The sequence below is a fragment of the Lampris incognitus genome, chromosome 14 (assembly GCF_029633865.1).
Source record: "Lampris incognitus isolate fLamInc1 chromosome 14, fLamInc1.hap2, whole genome shotgun sequence".
Taxonomy (NCBI): Eukaryota; Metazoa; Chordata; class Actinopteri; order Lampriformes; family Lampridae; genus Lampris; species Lampris incognitus.
The window spans coordinates 46,522,488-46,541,308 of record NC_079224.1 but is presented as its reverse complement, the minus strand read 5'-3'; the positions used below and the strand labels follow the sequence as shown (position 1 = coordinate 46,541,308).

The window sequence follows — 18,821 nt, the reverse complement described above, 5'->3', positions numbered from 1 at the left end:
GAAACCCAAAAGAGTTCATCTCATACAATGGTAGTCAACTGATTTCACAGGAATTTGAATCCTTTCACAAGGACAGGGGAATTGCACACAAACACTCCTCACTCTACTACCCCCAGGCCAATGGGGAAATTGAGAGATTTAATCGATGTCTGAAGTATAGTCTACTGACTGCGAAAATAGATGGAAAGGAGTGGACAGCATCAACCAGAGACTTTCTCCAGGTCTGCAGGGCAACCAGGCATGCCACCACTCAATGCTCCCCTGCAGAGCTGTTGCACGGTCTTCAGACGCACACCAAACTCCATGTGACAGGCCTCCACAAACCACAGCCTGTCACATCCCTACAAGCACAAAACACAGCACAAACAGTGAAAGAGAAGCAGAGGAAGATGAAGGAGTATGCAGACATGAAGAGAGGAGCAAAAGCAGTGCACTTTCCTCCTGGGTCTTGGGTCAGAGTTAGGAGACCAGGTAAACTACGCAAGAGACAGTCAAAGTACTCTTCCCCTCTTCAGGTGCATGAGCAAAGAGGCCAGTACACTTACAGGCTGTCTCATGGGCGCACATGGAATGCATCCTATCTCGTGTCTGCCCTACCCCTTCAGGGTCAGGGGCCTGACATAGACTGTAGCTGAGTCCAGCCTGACCCACTACATGCTCAGCCCCCTCTGCGAGAGTTCAGGGTCAGGAGGCCGCCTGCTTGGGCACAGGGCTATGCTATGTGGGGACGGTAAACTAAAACAAGAATAGCCTATTGTTGGTATGAAACTGTTATTTTGATACTGTTATTTCTTATAGACCTAGTACTGTCTGTGTGAAACTGTTATTTCAAATCTGTTATTTTTTAATGACCTAGTATTGCCTGCATGAGACTGTTATTTCGAAACTGTTATTTGTTTTATGGTCAAGGTGGTATTCTGTTGTTATTGTAAGAGTGTTTATAGCTAATGCAGTTCAGCGTAAGCACCGCAGTGATTGTATAGTTGGTGATGATATAAATGTTATCTTTTGCAAAGGGGATATGTGACGTCTTAAGTTGATGCAGTTGGAGGACAGTAGGGGGAGCTAGAGGACAAGATAGGATGTAAGTGACTGTAAGAGGGGAGGAGGAGTGTGACGTGGGTTGTTCAAGTAAAGAAGTGTATGCTAACAGACGTGTGTCTTCGAGTGGTCCCTTAGCATCACCACGCAGTGTTATCAAAATGAACATTTATAAACCCTCCATTAGGATTAAATAGGGAGACGTTGTACTAAGGGTGGTTAAAACTGTTGAGTGTTTAGTGATAAAAATATTCCAGCCTTAGGTGGTCTGTACAGAGCAGCAACAATGGTGGGTGAAGGTCCATAGAGCTTAACAGCCAGCAGTTCAAAGGAAGAGTGATCAAGTAGAGAGAGTGGTGTTGGTTTTATACTATCACAATAAATCTGCACAAGGCCGCCTCCTCTGCCTGAAGACCGAGGTTTGCATATGTAAACAAAGTTGCTGAATTTAGCTCTAGAAAGTCATTCTGTGACTGGCAGGTTTCCGTCAGACATACATAGTCCAGTTTGTGCTCTGTGATGGCGTTATTGACCTGAGGGGCTTTGTTGGGAATAGATGGGATATTGTAGAGGGCAAACTTCTGACAGGTTGTGCACGTATAAACAGCTGATTTAACTAGTGGAGTTAGCACACTGTGGTCCACATCCAGGTCAAGTCGTAATATGTCATGTGGATAAGAGGCCCGGTGCCTAATAGTAGTCTGTATGGGGAAAACTCCTGGTAAGAGGGTTAATGACTGATGAGGCCAGTGGGGGGAGCTATCGGACAAAACAGTCCTGTGGGATGAAACCACCGGTGGAAACAGAGGCTATGGGAGGGAAATGAGGGATTTAAACAGTCAGTCACATAGAGAAGTGTGTAGGGCGTGCTGCAAAAATTAGGTGATAAATCTCACAGCCGCAAATTCAAGCACTGTCAACAACAATCTTAATCAACTCTATAGATAATTAATAGAGTAGGACTCACCAGTCACTTGAAAACAAAACCCATCCTTCGTTCGGTAAAGTATCTCGTGAAGGCCTTGCCTTCCTGTGTGAGGCCTTCGAGTTTAGGTCCTGATCTCTCCCTTTGATTACTCATTACAATTCACTGGCCAGATCGGTTTAGCAAGAATATACAAATAAAACAATCGAAATATCCTGGTTTAAGGTTAATCTAATCTTTAATGAATTGAATAGCATTAATATTATAATTTCATATTTTATATTACCTTTAAATGGGCCGTTTTGTCTTTACGTCATTTAGTATTTTGGTTTATTCTTTTATTTTAATTTAATTTTATTTCTTTTGGTTTATATGTGAGACAGTATGGGATTTACAGTTATTTTTCTTCTAACACTAGAATACGATACAGGACTGTACCATTTGTTAAATAAAACTACATAAGACATTAATAATTTTCTTCATCAAGACAGTTTAATGTTTCAACGCAGATTAAAATGTTTTCGAATGTTGGATTGACACATAGGACGAATCAGCAGTTGTAGGAAGGTGACCTGTCAAACTGTCCAATGTGTTTTTCTTCAACAAGTAGCCGATGAGATTAAAATGTGAATACTGCCCTCTAGTGGATGTGGTTTAACATTGTTTTGTCTCTGGATTCTTGATAGACACTCCAATGGTTTGTGTAGTAGGTTCTGCAGTTTCCTGTCACTGTGGGCCTCAGAGCACAGTAGTACACAGCAGAGTCAGACAGCTGCAGACTCTGGATCTTCAGAGGAACTGATCTTGAGCTGGAATCCAGGCTGGAATCAAATCTCTCCTTGAACCCGTCCGCTGTGTCCCCTGATCCAAAAGTAGAGCGGCTCAGAATGAATGTGGGCTTGTCGTCTGCAGCCTGTCTGTACCAGTAAAGATATGTACTTGTGCCACTGGTGTTATAGTGACAGTCCAGTGTTACTGTCTCTCCCTCACTAACAGTCACACCTCCTTTGGGTTGGAGCACGTTGTCTTTTTGAGCTCTGCATTCTGTGGGACAACAACAGACGGAGTCAGTGTGAGGAAAAGAATCAACAAGACAAAGTTCAGATTAATAACAAGCAAACAAAGAGTTGTGTCCTACCAAAGCACATAGCAGCCAACAGCAGTGAGATGAGCAGGAAGCTCATAGCTCTTCTGTTCAGTAACTATGAGCTCCAGTGACCAGAGAGGACTTCCTGTGTCTCACTGTGGAACCTTGTTTTAGCTCCAACACTAAGTGGTAGATTTGAAGGAGGGGCTTGTTCAGAGTGACAGGGCTGATGACCAATCCCCTGTTATTACTGCTGCTGACAGGTTCAGACAGTATTTCACCTATTGGTAGATCTAAAGTCCTGCCTACTACTGATCACTTCCACACGATGCTTAACTTTGGTTTCATAAGTATCAGATCACTGTGTACCAAAGCCTTACAAATAAACGATCTGGTTCTTGAGCATAGTTTCGATATGATTGGTTTATATAAAACATTGCTGAAATAAAACATTTTTCTTCCCTTATATGAAGCTTTTCCATCCGACTATACATATGCCTATGTAGCTCAGGCAAATAAACAAGGTGGGGGTGTCGCCCTCATATATAGTAAATCTATTTTCAATCTTTCTTCTATTCTTGAATCTAAATTCCAATCATTTGAGGCCCTTGTGGGTTCATCTCTCTCAGCCATGAATAGACTCACCTCAGTCCAGGTTGTAATACTCTATCGACCTCCTGGCTCTTACTCAGTGTTTCTTTTTCTTTTTTTCTTTTTGGACCCCCCCCCCTTTTTTTTCTCCTCAATTGGACTCGGCCAATCACCCTATTTTACGAGCCGTCCCGGTCACTGCTCCACCCCCTCTGCCGGCCCGGGTAAAGCTGCAGACTACCACATGCTTCCTCCGGTACATGTGGCGTCACCAGCCGCTTCTTTTCACATGACAGTGAGGAGTTTCACCAGCAGGATGTAGCATGTGGGAGGAACATGCTATTATCCCCAGTTCTCCTGCCCCCCTGAACAGACGCCCTGACCGACCAGAGGAGGTGCTAGTGCAGCAACCAGGACACATACCCACATCCGGCTTGCCACCTGCAGAAACAGCCAATTGTGTCTGTAGGGACGCCCGACCAAACCGGAGGTGAAACGGGGATTCGAACCGGAGATAACCCGTGTTGGTAGGCAACGGAATAGACCGCTACACTACCTGGACGCCTACTCAGTGTTTCTTAAAGAATATGAAGAATTTGTCTCAGGGCTTGTTACTCATTATGATGTGATTATAATTCTTGGTGATTTAGATATTCATCTGAATAAGGCTGCTGATCCGCTAAGAAAAGCCTTTCTGGCACGAGCTGATACTGTTGGGGTCGCTCAGTTTGTTCAAGAGTCGACTCATTGGTGACACCCTTGATTTGGTTTTATCTAAAGTGATACCTGTTTCTGATCTGAATTACTTGCAGACCACATCTGCTGTGTCAGATCATTTTCTCATGCATTATTGGCTTATCCAGGTAATGTCGGCACAGATGTAGTTGCCACTCGCCACATTGGTCCCTCCACTGTAGCTGCATTTAGCAAACAGCTGCCTAAAGTCTTGGCTCCTTTCACCGTAGTGAGTCACTCTTGAAAATTTCACTAGTGAATTAAATGTGGCCCTCTCTAGTCTCCTCGGTTCAGTTGCACCTCTCACTACCAGAGCTAGGTGACTAAAGAGGCCTACACCCTGGTTTAAGATGAGACACGTGCTCTTAAGTGGGCCTGCAGGAGACTGGAATGTAAATGGCAGAAATCAAAACTGGAAGTTTTTACCTATCTTGGCATGAGTGGTTATTGAAATACAAGTGTGTTAGATAGATAGATAGATAGATAGATAGATAGATAGATAGATAGATAGATAGATAGATAGATAGATAGATAGATAGATAGATAGATAGATAGATAGATAGATAGATAGATAGATAGATAGATAGATAGATAGATAGATAGATAGATAGATAGATAGATAGATAGATAGATAGATAGATAGATAGATAGTTTTTATTAGCCACATGACCAAGGCCAGTTCAATTTGTTTTTGGTGCACTTTACACTCTGCAGCACAACACATACATGGACAACAACAGACACACCACATATTATCATAAACAATACAGTTACACAGCAACAGAAATAAACATGTCTGCTGCAAAAGCAGTGTATCTCTCTCGCTTAATCAATATTAATAAACATAACCCCAGATTTCTCTTCGACAATGTATCTAAACTTATTAAAAAGCAGCCGTCTATTTGCTTTTCACCTTTCACGACCCATCAGTTTCTCTGGAATAAGGTTGAAGAGATCATAAAAAATATATTTCTTCAACTCCAGCTATTCGTGCAGATCCTGTCGTACCAATTTCATATCTATGAGTCACTGATAGTCCCTGTTATTACAAGTTTTGGGACTATCTCTCTTGATACTTTGACTAAGCTCGTGTCATCTTCTAAACCAACTACTTGCATACTTGACCCTTTACCAGCAAAACTTTTTAAAGACCTCTGGCCTTTCCTGTGACCTACAATGCTAGACATTGTTAATGTATCACTTACTACTGGCACTGTTCCTTGCAGTTTTAAGACCGCTGTGGTCAAACCTCCACTTAAAAAAACGCACCTCAATCCAGGGTCTCTTAATATCTCTCCAGCAGTCTCTTATCTCCCATTAATTTCTAAAGTACTAGAGAGAGTTGTGTATCAACAACTTTCGACCCATATCGACCCAGAAAACTATCTATATTAACCTGTCTGTCCCTCCACTGAAACTGCTCTGTCCAGAGTGGTGAACGATCTACTAGCTATGGACTCTCATTCCACTTCTGTACTTCTACTGCTGGACCTCAGTGCAGCCTTTGGCACCATTGATCACTGTATACTATTACACGGATTAAATTGTAATTTTGGTGTATGTCTTAGCTCTCTCTCGGTTCAAGTCCTACTTATCTGGAAGAACACATTGTGTCTGCTATAATAATATTACATCAAATTTCTCTGATGTTAAATATGGTGTACCTCAGGGCTGAGCTTTTGGCCGACTACTTTTCTCTCTTTATTTTTCACACCATGGCAAAATTAAACACAGTCATGGAATAAATTTCCATTGCTATGCTGATGATATGCAGCTCTTTGTGCCTATAAGGAGAAATGACTGTGCTCAAATGATCTCAGTGATAGATTCTTTCCACAATAAGTCAGGTTGCTGAACAGCTGACACATCCATATGCACCTGACATTGTTGTGTTATTGTGTACTTTATATTGTGTACGTCATGTATGAATTCTGGGTACATAGTCTGTGTAGGTCTGTATTTTGTGTGTTTTTTGTTGGTTTTTTTTGGGGGGGGGGTGGGAAGATGGTGTGTCCTTATGTCTTTTCTGCTTGTGTCCTTTTTGTTAAGGCAGAGAGAACCAAAGCACAGGAATTGAATTGTTTTAAAATACACATGAAATTAAATTTGAACTTGAACTTGAGCTGAAGTGTGTAAATGTTCTGTCAGACACTGTCAGGTTTGTGTACAGTGACTCTGGGTTTCCTGTCACTGTGGGCCTCACAGCACAGTAGTACACAGCAGAGTCTATCACTGCAGCAGAGGACATCTCTAAATCCACTCGCTTCTCTTCTTTGTCATGCTGGATGTTCACTCCTGGTATTGCACTGGTTTTGTATCCTGAGGAGTCCATTGTGAGAAACTGTGGAGCTGATCCAGGATACTGGCGGTACCACAACAGGCTTTCAATCCTAGAGCTGTTGTATCTACAGGACAGTTTAACCTCATCACCCTCAGTTACATGTTCAGTATTCTTCTGTGGTCTGACGGTGTCTGCAGAACTCCGAGCTGGAAGAAAAAGTGAAATAAAAAACTCGGTTTAGAGTATCATCAAAGCACACAATGTTCAGGATATTGGAATATTTTTGCAATATTTATTCAAATATCCCAATTTTGCAACATACTTGTATATTTGTTGTTTCGTGTCGTTTAAAAATGAGAAAAAAATTAGTCAGATCAAACTTGATCTTAAATTTTGTGAAAAATATGCCATGATATCTTACCCCATACGACACACAATAAAATAACAGAAGAGAGCATCACCAAAGCTAACTTGAAGAAGAGTAGAAGGTGAGAGGAAGCTGGGCAGGAATGATTCTCCTTTTCAAGATTCAAAGTAAAAATTCAGTCATAAGCACTGAGGTGGAACTTTGCCCCTCCTCTTGTCTTAAATCAGCGTTCTGAAAACATCAGGAAATGTCAGCGTCAGGGAGAGTCCAGCAGGTGGCAGTATAACCAAATACATGTGTGAGTTGTTGTGTTTGGAGTCTCTGGTGATGTGCTGTTTTATTACAGTGACTCTGGGTCTCCTGTCACTGTGGGCCTCAGCACAGTAGTACAGAGCAGAGTCCGTCACTGCAGCAGAGGACATCTCCACTTCTACTCGGTTTCTCCTTTCATTCAGTCTAACAGCAAGTCGAGGATGAGGAGGTGTTGCTTCGACTACAGAAGGTACTGCTGTGTCTGTGACCATGAGAAGGAAGTTGGGAGTTGATCCACGTTTTGCAGTTTCCTGTCACTGTGGGCCTCAGAGCACAGTAGCACACAGCAGCGTCAGACAGCAGCGGACTCTGACATGGTATCACGAGATTTCGTTCTTATATTCACGAAATTTTATCTATTGAATCGTCCACCAGTGGATAATTGTTTAACTTTTTTCGTCCTGCACCGAAATCTCGTGATATCGCGTTGGATCTTCAGAGGAACTGATTTTGAGGTGGAATCCAGGCTGGAATGAGGGTTCATCTCTCTCAGCCATGAACAGACTCGGCTCAGTCCAGATTGTGATACTCTATCAACCTCCAAGCTCTTACTCACTGTATTATTATCTCCCCTTTTTCTCCCCAGTTGTACTTGGCCAATTACCTTATTTTCCAAGCAGTCCCAGTCTCTGCTCCACCCTCTCTGCCGATCCGGGGAGGGCTGCAGACTACCACATGCTTCCTCCGATACCTGTGGAGTCACCAGCCGCTTCTTTTCACCTGGCAGTGAGGAATTTCACCAGGAGGATGTAGCATAGAGGATCATGCTATTAGCCCAAGCCCCCCCCCAAAAAAAAACAATTGCCCCGACTGACCAGAGGAGGCGCTAGTGCAGCTACCAGGACACATATCCCCATCTGGCGTCCCACCCGCAGACACGGCCAACTGCGTCTGTAGGGACGCCTGACCAAGCCGGAGGTAACACGGGGATTCGAACCGGTGATCCCCGTGTTGGTAGGCAGTGGAATAGACTGTGTATTCTCCATCCAACCGAACACTCCACCAAGGGATTTGACTGATTGATACACCTTCAACCAAAGAAGACAGAGTAAACAGTGAAATGGCTGGATGGAAACCCTGCATAGTAATGGCACTCCATGGCATGTGGTTGCTTACAGCTGTTTTAGAACTAACTGGTTAAGATGAATTCACACTCTGACTACGGTGCTGATTATAAACAGTCATTGCTATTCCTCTTACTGTTGTCAAGAGTAAAACATTCACATTAGTCACTAAACATTTTTCAAACAGGTAGCGATTGTACAGAAAACGGATGGTGTTCTATTATAACAGGTGTGTGACATTCAGATTCGACCAGAAATGTAAAGCACTTTGAGTGGCTGTTGCAGCTAGAAAAGCGCTATATTAAATGCAAGATTGATTGAACTTGACTGCTTCGCTACTGACATGCCTACTCACTGGTTTTTGTTTTTGTTTTTTTTGCAATGAACAATTTTATTTACCCTTTTCAAAAAGACAGTCAGGACAGAAAAAGAAATAATAATTATATATATATATAAAATATGCTTGTTTATGCTGTTGAAAAAAAAAATGTTGTTCACGCTTGTGGGTGACAAGGATGTTTTTATTACAGTTTGAAGTTGCTACTAAAGCTAGATGAATAGTTTGTGTATCACTACAGTGTATCCGGAAAGTATTCACACCCCTTCACTTTCCCCACATTTTGTTATGTTACAGCCTTATTCCAAAATGGATTAAATTCCTTTTTTTTTCCTCATCAATCTACACACAATACCCCATAATGACTACATGATAAAGGTTTCGTAGAAATTTTTGCAAATGTATTAAAAATAAAAAACTGAAATACTGCATGTACATCCTTTGCTACCCTTTGCTATGACACTCAGAATTGAGCTCAGGTTCATCCTGTTTCTACTGATCATCCTTGAGATGTTTCTACATCTTGATTGGAGTGCATGTCAGAGCAGAAACCAAGCCATGAAGTCAAAGGAATTGTCTGTGGACCTCCGAGAAAGGATTGTATCGAGGCACAGATCTGGGGAAGGGTACAAAACTATTTCTACTGCTTTGAAGGTCCCGAAGAGCACAGTGGTCTCCATCATTTGTAAATGGAAGAAGTTTGGATCCACCAGGACTCTTCCTAGAGCTGGCCGCCCAGCCAAACTGAGCAATCGGGGTAGAAGGGCCTTGGTCAGGGAGGTGACCAAGAACCCGATGGTCACTCTGACAGAGCTCCAGCGTTCCTCTGTGGAGATGGGAGAACCTTCCAGAAGGACAACCATCTCTGCAGCACTCCACCAATCAGGCCTTTATGGTAGAGTGGCCAGACGGAAGCCTCTGCTCAGTAAAAGGCACATGACAGCCTGCTTGGAGTTTGCCAGAAAGCACCTAAAGGACTCTCAGACCATGAGAAACAAGATTCTCTGGTTTGATGAAAACAAGATTGAACTCTTTGGCCTGAATGCCAAACGTCACGTCTGGAGGAAACCAGGCACCTCTCATCACCTTGCTAATACCATCCCTACAGTGAAGCATGGTGGTGGCAGCATCATGCCGTGGGGATTTTCTTCAGCGGCAGGAACTGGGAGACTAGTCAGGATCGAGGGAAAGATTAATGGAGCAAAGTACAGAGAGATCCTTGATGAAAACCTGCTCCAGAGCACTCAGGACCTCAGACTGGGGTGAAGGTTTACCTTTCAACACGACAACGACCCTAAGCACACAGCCAAGACAACGAAGGAGTGGCTTCGGGACAAGTCTGTGAATGTCCTTGAGTGGCCCAGCCAGAGCCCAGACTTGAACCCCATTGAACATCTCTGGAAAGACCTGAAAATAGCTGTGCAGCGACGCTCCCCATCTAACCTTACAGAGCTCGAGAGGATCTGCAGAGAAGAATGGGAGAAATACCCCAAATATAGGTGTGCCAAGCTTGTAGCTTCATACCCAAGAAGACTTGAGGCTGTAATCGCTGCCAAGGGTGCCTCAACCAAGTACTGAGTAAAGGGTGTGAATACTTATGTACATGCAATATTTCCGTTTTTTATTTTTAATAATTTTGCAAAAATTTCTACAAAACCTTTTTCACTTTGTCATTATGGGGTATTGTGTGTAGATTGATGAGGGAAAAAAGGAATTTAATCCATTTTGGAATAAGGCTGTAACATAACAAAATGTGGGGAAAGTGAAGGGGTGTGAATACTTTCCGGATGCACTGTACATCTAAAGGAAAGGGGATGTGGTGATAGGAGTTAATACAAACATACTTACCAATACATACCACATGAGGGCAGTAGCCACAAACGTACATACCTAGTCTGTAGGATTCCGGCAGAAGAAGACACCACACGATACTTGATGCACATGTTAGCTGAGTTGTCACAGTACTTTAATAAATAGTTGTAATTGTTGAACCCAAGTTTATTCATTTATAATAAAACACATTACATGGTTTATAATCATTTATAATATAATTTATAATCATTTTATAATATAATTTGTAATCATTTATAATAAGAAACATTACATTTATAATAAGAAACATTAAATGCACAGGAAATACCCAAAAAGAGTAGGTGAGAAAGATGTAGACCAACATATGATCAACCAATGGCTCAAAACAGCTGGGCTGAAATCCAAAACAGGGCTTTATCATCGCTGCCCAAGACCAGGCCATCAAGACCAATTACTACCGGAGCAAAATCTTCCAAGATGGCACAGACCCAGCATGCAGGATATGTGGTCATGTCAGATGTATCGGCGTAGCGGTGGAGATTGATACAACTTGACACTATTAGTATCTTTAGCCTTTGGCATATTTATTTTCCATCAGGCTCATCATGCGACCATGTTGTCGCATGATCTTGAATCAACAAGTCTACCGGAACTGGTTGGCTACCAACAGAAGAAGTGGCAGTGACATCACATCCTGATGCACTGCCTAGTGTAAACATTGCCCTCTGGTGGACAAATAATATTATTGCCCTCTACTGGGCACAGGAGTTATATCCATCACTATGAACACAATAAGTAAGGGCGTACATTATATTATAATAAAACATTCAACACCCCCACTCGCACATAGCTTATTGTGGTATAACAGTGCAATGTAGAAAACAATAACCAAAAATATTCCCGCTATTTGGGGATTAGCTACCAAAATAACAAAAATACAATGAGTCACACCATACATGGCGTTTTAGCAGTTCAAGTACCAAACAAGTGCTGAGCAAACTTTTTAAGTTGTAGCTTTGTGGCTGGTTTGGTCATCAAGTCAGCGATCATGCTGTCAGTAGGACAGTATTCCAGAGATATCTTACCACTACTAACAGTCTCTCGTATGAAGTGATATTTAATATCAATGTGTTTACATCTTTGGCGATTAACTGGATTTCTTGCTAAAGCAATTGCTCCTTGGTTGTCATCATAAACCTTAGTTTGTGCATATTTGTATTTATCCATACCCTTGAGTAGCTGATGTAAATACATACACTCCTGAATAGCTGACGCTAAGGCCATGTATTCTGCCTCGCAGGTAGATAGTGCAACTGTCGGTTGTTTCCTACTCTTCCAAGAAATGAGAGAGCTTCTCTCACTTAGGCTGACACAATATCCCGTGGTGCTACGTCTATCAGAGACCTCTGAGGCCCAGTCAGCATCACTGTGGACTATAAGCCCTAGCTGACTTTTGTAATCCCTTTTAAAACATAAACCACGGTGACTTGTACCCTTGAGATACCTGAACACGTGCTTTACTGTGTTCCAGTGCTCCTCAGTTGGATCAGAGAAATGTTGGGAAAGTTTGCTGACCACAAAACTTAAATCTGGCCTAGTGCAAGTAGCCAAATAAATCAAACTCCCAACTGCCTCTCGATACAACCTTGGATCATCCATTTTTTCTGCATCCTCTTTGTATTCTAGTTTTGCCTCGCATGGGGTCTCTCTAGACTTACAGTCTTGCATCCCAAACCTGGAGAGGATTTTATTCACATACCTCTCTTGTGACATAGTGACTTGGCTCCCTGACTGGTGAAAATCAATCCCTAGAAAATGATTGAGTTTCCCCAGGTCTTTCATTTTGAACCTAGCGGTGAGCATCATTTTTACAGTTTTCACAACATCCTCATTGTTAGCGGCAATGATTAGATCATCAACCCATACAATAATGATTACTTTTTCATTTTCCTTTTCCCTTGTGTATTGACAGTTATCAGCAGGATTTTGTTTGAAACCATTTTCTGTGAGGTATGCATGTAACAGAGCATACCAGTTCCTGCCGGACTGTTTAAGTCCATAAAGGGACTTCTGTAGTTTGCATACTAGTCGTTCTCCGGTTTTTGATACCTCCTCATAACCTTCTGGTTGTTCTAGGTATATCTCTTTATCTATTTTTGCATGCAGGTATGCAGTTTTTAACTCCATCTGATGTAAAACTAAATCGTCCTGCACTGCTTTCTGCATGACAACTCTAACAGTAGTCATGTCAGCTGTCGGCGAGAAGGTTTCTTCGTAGTCAATACCTTCCTTTTGGCTGTAGCCCTTAGCTACATATCTAGCCTTACATTTTTCTGACCCATTAGCGTCACTCTTTAGGGAATACACCCACCTGCCCCCCACTGTCTTTTTGCCTGGTGGCAACTGGGTGATTTTAAAAGTCTCATTCTCTTTCAGTGACTGCATTTCGTCATCCATAGCATTTTTCCACTGTTTTGACTTTGTTGACCTGATAGCTTCCTGAAAAGTTTGTGGTATGTCACAAACAGCTCTGTAACAAGCATCTACACAAATTACCAGTGTGTCTGTTGTATCAGTGTCGTATTCCTGTAAATGCGCTGGCATTCTCCTATTTCTAGGTGGGTTCCTTCTAACTCCCCCACTGCTTGGCTGTTCACTCTCGACCTCAGAAACATCACCACCAACACTTTGACCTGATGCATTTTCATCATCATTTATCTCATTGTCATAGACCATGGGTTCTACCTCCCTGTCCTGACATTCACTGTGTGGTCCCTGTGTCTGTGTTTCTTTCTCTTTAGGGGTCCTATTGTTGAACTTCACCAACCTGTGTCGTGATACCTTCTGTGTGTCAGGAAAATATACAAGATAAGCAGGACTATTCTTATCGTAGCCCACGAAAACACCCTCTTTACATCTGGAGTCCATCTTCCCTTTCTCTTGTGTGTATGTAAAACACACAGACCCGAATTTCTGAAGTCTGGACATGTCTGGTTTCTTGCCTGTAAGCATCTCATATGGTGTTTGCTGGGTGCGTTTACTATAGCACCTATTTCTTACATGTGCTGCGGTCTGCACAGCATGACTCCACAGTGTATCTGGTAACTTGCTGTCTAGCAGCATACACCTACCCATCTCAAAGAGGGTTCGCCAACCTCTCTCCGCTGTACCGTTCTGGTGAGGTGAATAGGGTGCGGATGTTTCATGTTTTATGCCATTTTTGGTTAGCAGTGCTCTGAACTCTTTACTGGTGAATTCGCTCCCATTATCTGAGCGAATTATTTTGACCTTTCCAAAGGGGGCGGAGTCTGCTAAGTACCTCTCTGTGGCCTGTAAGGCATCACTTTTGGATTTGAGAAAATATACGGTCATCGCACCCGAATAATCGTCTGTAAAAGACTGTGCATACTTGTGACCTTCTAGACTTGGGGTTCTCATGGGACCAGCAAGATCCGTATGGACTAGCTGAAGAGGCTCTGTAGCCTTTTTATCTGCCTCTCTATTCCGTGTTTGTGTGAACTTTCCTTTAGTACATATCTCACACATCTGTGCTGGTCTAACAGCACTACCTCGTATTTCCATACCTCTTACCACACCCATTAGTTTGCTTACATCCTCGTAGTTGCAATGCCCTAAAATCTCATGCCATGTTTGCATGTCATGGCACACACTGCAAGTATCAACATTTTTCACAACAGTGGGTAGGTAGAACAAATTACCACTTTCATGGAAATCAAACCTGGTACCCTTCTTGGTGAGCATGTGACTGTCCCCTCTCTTAAAAGTCACTGTCGCCCCTGCATTGGTTGCTCTTGCCACTGAAAAGATGTCGTGCGGGTACGTCGGCATATACAATGCGTCCTGTAGCTGTGCGGTTTGTTCTCGTCCATCGCTGTCTAGTAGAGAGATCAGCGCCGTCCCTCTGCGTTGCGCTGTCCCCGTGCACTTAGTTCCATCTGCCAGCTCGATTGAATGGGCGTCGGGCTGGAAAGTGTTATCGAAGCTCTCGAACATGGCAATATCAGTCACAATGTGAGATGTCGCCCCAGCGTCCACCATGATCCCTTTCTTTTTCACATTGGCTGGTGGCCTGTCGTTGCTCGTCGCCATGAAGAGGAAGTCCCTGTCGTTCCTGCTCTCCTCCTCTTCGTCCTCTGCAACCTTTCGGGCTCCGTCTCCTTTTCCCTTCTTCCTGCACACTGAGTCAGCGTGCGAGTTGCTCCTGCAGTGACTGCACCACACTTTCTGGGTGCACTTGGTCCTGACATGTCCTTTAACACCACATCGGTAACACGTCAGAGTGGCTTCCCCATCTTTTCTTTGTGTCTTGGTGCCTTGTTTGCTTTGCTTAGTGTTAAGTCTTCATCACAGTGTCCGCAGATCCAGACGTCCTCATCTTTTCGGACTCTTCATACACCCTCAATCTTCTCTTAAAGTCTTGGAATGTGACATTGTCCTCATTTTGTGTTACATGGACAGCCAGTGGTCTGAATGAGTCAGGCAGTCCATTCAAGATGGTGGCTACAAGTAGCCCATCACTTATATTCTCTCCTGCATCGCGGAGAGCTGTTATAATATTCTCTGCCCTTATTATGTAATCTGTAACAGTCTCAGTTCCTTCCATACTTATAGTGGTCAAGGATGTGTACAGATTCAGAATCCTTGGCTTGCTTTTACCTGTATAGTGCTCTCTTAATATTTTTAGAGCTTTGCGGCCATCTTCAGCAGCATCGTGTCTTATTAATGACAGACTCTTATCATCAAGTGAATTTACTAATTGTGCATAACAGTCTGCATTTCTTGCTACATCTGTAGCTATAGCGTTAGCATCGGCACCGTCGGCTGGTGCTTGTAAAATAGTGTCTTTTAATTTCAGAATGTGTAACCGGCTAAGAAATCTTGTCTCCCACAGATCGTACTTATCCTCTGCTCCGTCGAACACGGGCCTCATTAACTGCTGCTGTAACAAGGAGACCGTTCCTGCTGCAGCCGCCATTATCACTTTCTTTTCCAAGTTCAATCTCCAAACGTTGAACTGCGGCTTGTAGAAACTCTCGTTGCGCGCTTTTCACTGCATTTTCAGCGGGAGTCTCTCGGCGCCGTCTTCAGAAGCCCTTTTAGCCTAGCTAGTAGCTTCACTTGGCTAACAGACAAAAGTTCGTTTTTCTGTTACCTTTCCTTGCTCTAAACTGGCATGACTGGGCCCATAACCTGTCAGATGTATCGGCGTAGCGGTGGAGATTGATACAACTTGACACTATTAGTATCTTTAGCCTTTGGCATATTTATTTTCCATCAGGCTCATCATGCGACCATGTTGTCGCATGATCTTGAATCAACAAGTCTACCGGAACTGGTAGGCTACCAACAGAAGAAGTGGCAGTGACATCACATCCTGATGCACTGCCTAGTGTAAACATTGCCCTCTGGTGGACAAATAATATTATTGCCCTCTACTGGGCACAGGAGTTATATCCATCACTATGAACACAATAAGTAAGGGCGTACATTATATTATAATAAAACATTCAACAGGTCAATTCCAGGAAACCACTGACCATACCGTGGCAGGGTGCCCCGAGCTGGCCAAAACTGAATACCTACAAAGACACAACAAGGCCACCACATACCTGCATTGGAACATCTGCAAAGAATTCAACACCAACACAAAAGAAAAATGGTACGAGCACGAGCCCCAAACTAACGGAAAAAGACGACGTCACAATCTTATGGGACATGCCAATACAGACAGACCGTGAGATGAAGGCCAACAGACCAGACATCATCATCAAGAACAAAAAAGAAAAAAGCTGCCTACTCATCGACATGTCCATCCTGACTGAAAGGAGCACCTCTGTAAAAGTAACTGAAAACCTGTCGAAATACAAAGACCTTGAAATCGAGATTGAACGAATGCGGGGAATGAAAACCACAACAATACCAGTAGTGATAGGAGCCCTGGGACTTGTAAAAAAAGGGATGGAGAAATACACCCAGCGGATCCTGCCGGGTAACATCAGAATACAAGAACTACAGAAGATGGCACTACTAGGAACATCTCATATCCTAAGAAAGGCACTATCCATCAAATAGTCTTCTACCTCATTCTAACCCCAGGCCCAAGGAATGGACCCGCCCAGTTATTATGTTGTATTATGGCATGAAGTTAAAGGAAATTTGTGAAATAAAAATTACAATAATAATAATAAATAAATAAATAGAAATTACCCCTCAAAATTCAGTAACAATACCATATATAGCATTCAATACACAGTTCTACCTCTATCTCCTTGTTGATCAAGCCACAAATGGGCCTCAGGTAAGCTCAAATTGGTCCATCTTGTCCAAAAGAGAGCATGAGACCCCCCCCCTTAGCTAACCAGCTGAGCCACATTTGTCACCCACCCTACATAGTGAGGGGTATTCTTTTTTTCCGGTGTCTCAATAGTACACATTTGGCAGTTGTGGTGTCCAGGATAATCCACCTCTTTTCAAAGGAGGGGAGACCAGAGTCCTTGAGTTCCATTTATAAGCGCAACATAAACAGCTTCATTTGGGGTTAGGAATTGCCTCTTAACAACTTCAAATAAAACTTGTTGAATGTTGTTCCACCAGTGCCAGGCATAACCAACGTATATGTGAAATAGAGGCTCTGGCTCCCTTACATCTCCAGCAGCAGTCATCTGGTATGAAATTCCCTCTATACAATTTTTGTGGTGTCCAGTGCCATCTATGAATTATTGTCAGTTTGATAAATTTATTTCTTACTTCTTTGTACGTAGTTACTCACTATTTATGCTTCAACAAAGAACCAACGAGATTAAAATGTGAATACTGCTCTCTAGTGGAATTGGTTTCACATTGCGTTGTCTCCGGATCCTCAATATACACTCCAAAGGTTTTTGTAGTACGTTTTGCAGTTTCCTGTCACTGTGGGCCTCAGAGCACAGTAGTACACAGCAGAGTCAGACAGCTGCAGACTCTGGATCTTCAGAGGAACTGATCTTGAGCTGGGATCCAGGCTGGAATCAAATCTCTCCTTGAACCCGTCCGCTGTGTTCCCTGATACAACAGAAAAGCGGCTCAGAATGAATGTGGGCTTGTCGTTTGCAGCCTGTCTGTACCAGTAAAGAGATGGACTGGGGCCACTGGTGTTATAGTGACAGTCCAGTGTTACTGTCTCTCCCTCACTAACAGTCACATCTCCTTTGGGTTGGAGCACGTTGTCTTTTTGAGCTCTGCATTCTGTGGGACAACAACAGACAGTGTCAGTGTGAGGAAAAGAATCAACAAGACAAAGTTCAGATTAATAACAAGCAAACAAAGAGTTGTGTCCTACCAAAGCACATAGCAGCCAACAGCAGTGAGATGAGCAGGAAGCTCATAGCTCTTCTGTTCAGTAACTCTGAGCTCCAGTGACCAGAGAGGACTTCCTGTGTCTCACTGTGGAACCTGGTTTTAGCTCCAACACTAAGTGGTAGATTTGAAGGAGGGGCTCTTTCAGAGTGACAGGGCTGATGACCAATCCCCTGTTATTACTGCTGCTGAAAGGTTCAGACGGTACAACACATTTTACATCATATTCGTGTTGAGGGGGATTGTCTTTAAAACAATTGTAGCCGAGTGGTAAATCTGTTAAATATGTTAAATGATTTTCCACTTAAATTTAGTATAGTTTAGCTGTTAATATATGTAATCGTTACACTGTCAAGCCTTGTAAAATGTCATTTGATGTATTTAAATTGTGAAGCAGATTGTGAGTGTATTTTTATAGTTTTGGTTGTCATTGCATGTTTTGACCAGTAAGTGGCAGTGTTGCGGACTTTTATTGTAACTCCGTGCAAGTTATCCAAGTGCATCTTGGGTACTCTTTTCTTTTTCTTGTGTGAACCACCTGGAGATTGTGGTGTGACGGTGCTCTGACTCCGTAGTAAACGCTACTGGAGTTGATGTTCGGTGATTTTGGGCGCGAGCCGTCGACCACCGTTCGCCATTGCAGGCATGACAAGGTAACTGACAGAATGAGAAGTTGCGCAATCTTCAGGAAGTTCCACATGTCTTTGTTAAACCCTGTTTAACATACATAGTCCACTGCCGTATTTTGCACCGTATGTTGTATTTTGTATTTATTATTTTCCTTTTAAAATCTTTTCTGTTAAACTTGCCACATCTGTGAACATTTATGAGCTGTTTGCTCGAAAGACACAGGAAGTTATGCACTCAGTAAAACGATCTGCATTCGAAGGTTCAAACAATAAAATTAAAGCTA

At 42.9% G+C, this 18,821-nt stretch overlaps 1 gene segment (V, D, J or C); it reads right to left on the bottom strand.

Annotated features, from left to right (window-relative positions):
- Window positions 1-17,432: 17,432 nt before the first annotated feature.
- LOC130124486 (T cell receptor alpha variable 14/delta variable 4-like) lies at window positions 17,433-17,910 on the bottom strand (the record flags this gene model as incomplete). The annotated part of the segment is given in 2 exon segments: window positions 17,433-17,797; window positions 17,892-17,910. Coding segments are annotated over 2 exon segments (384 nt in total), but the record flags the coding sequence as incomplete, so codon positions are not given.
- Window positions 17,911-18,821: the final 911 nt, after the last annotated feature.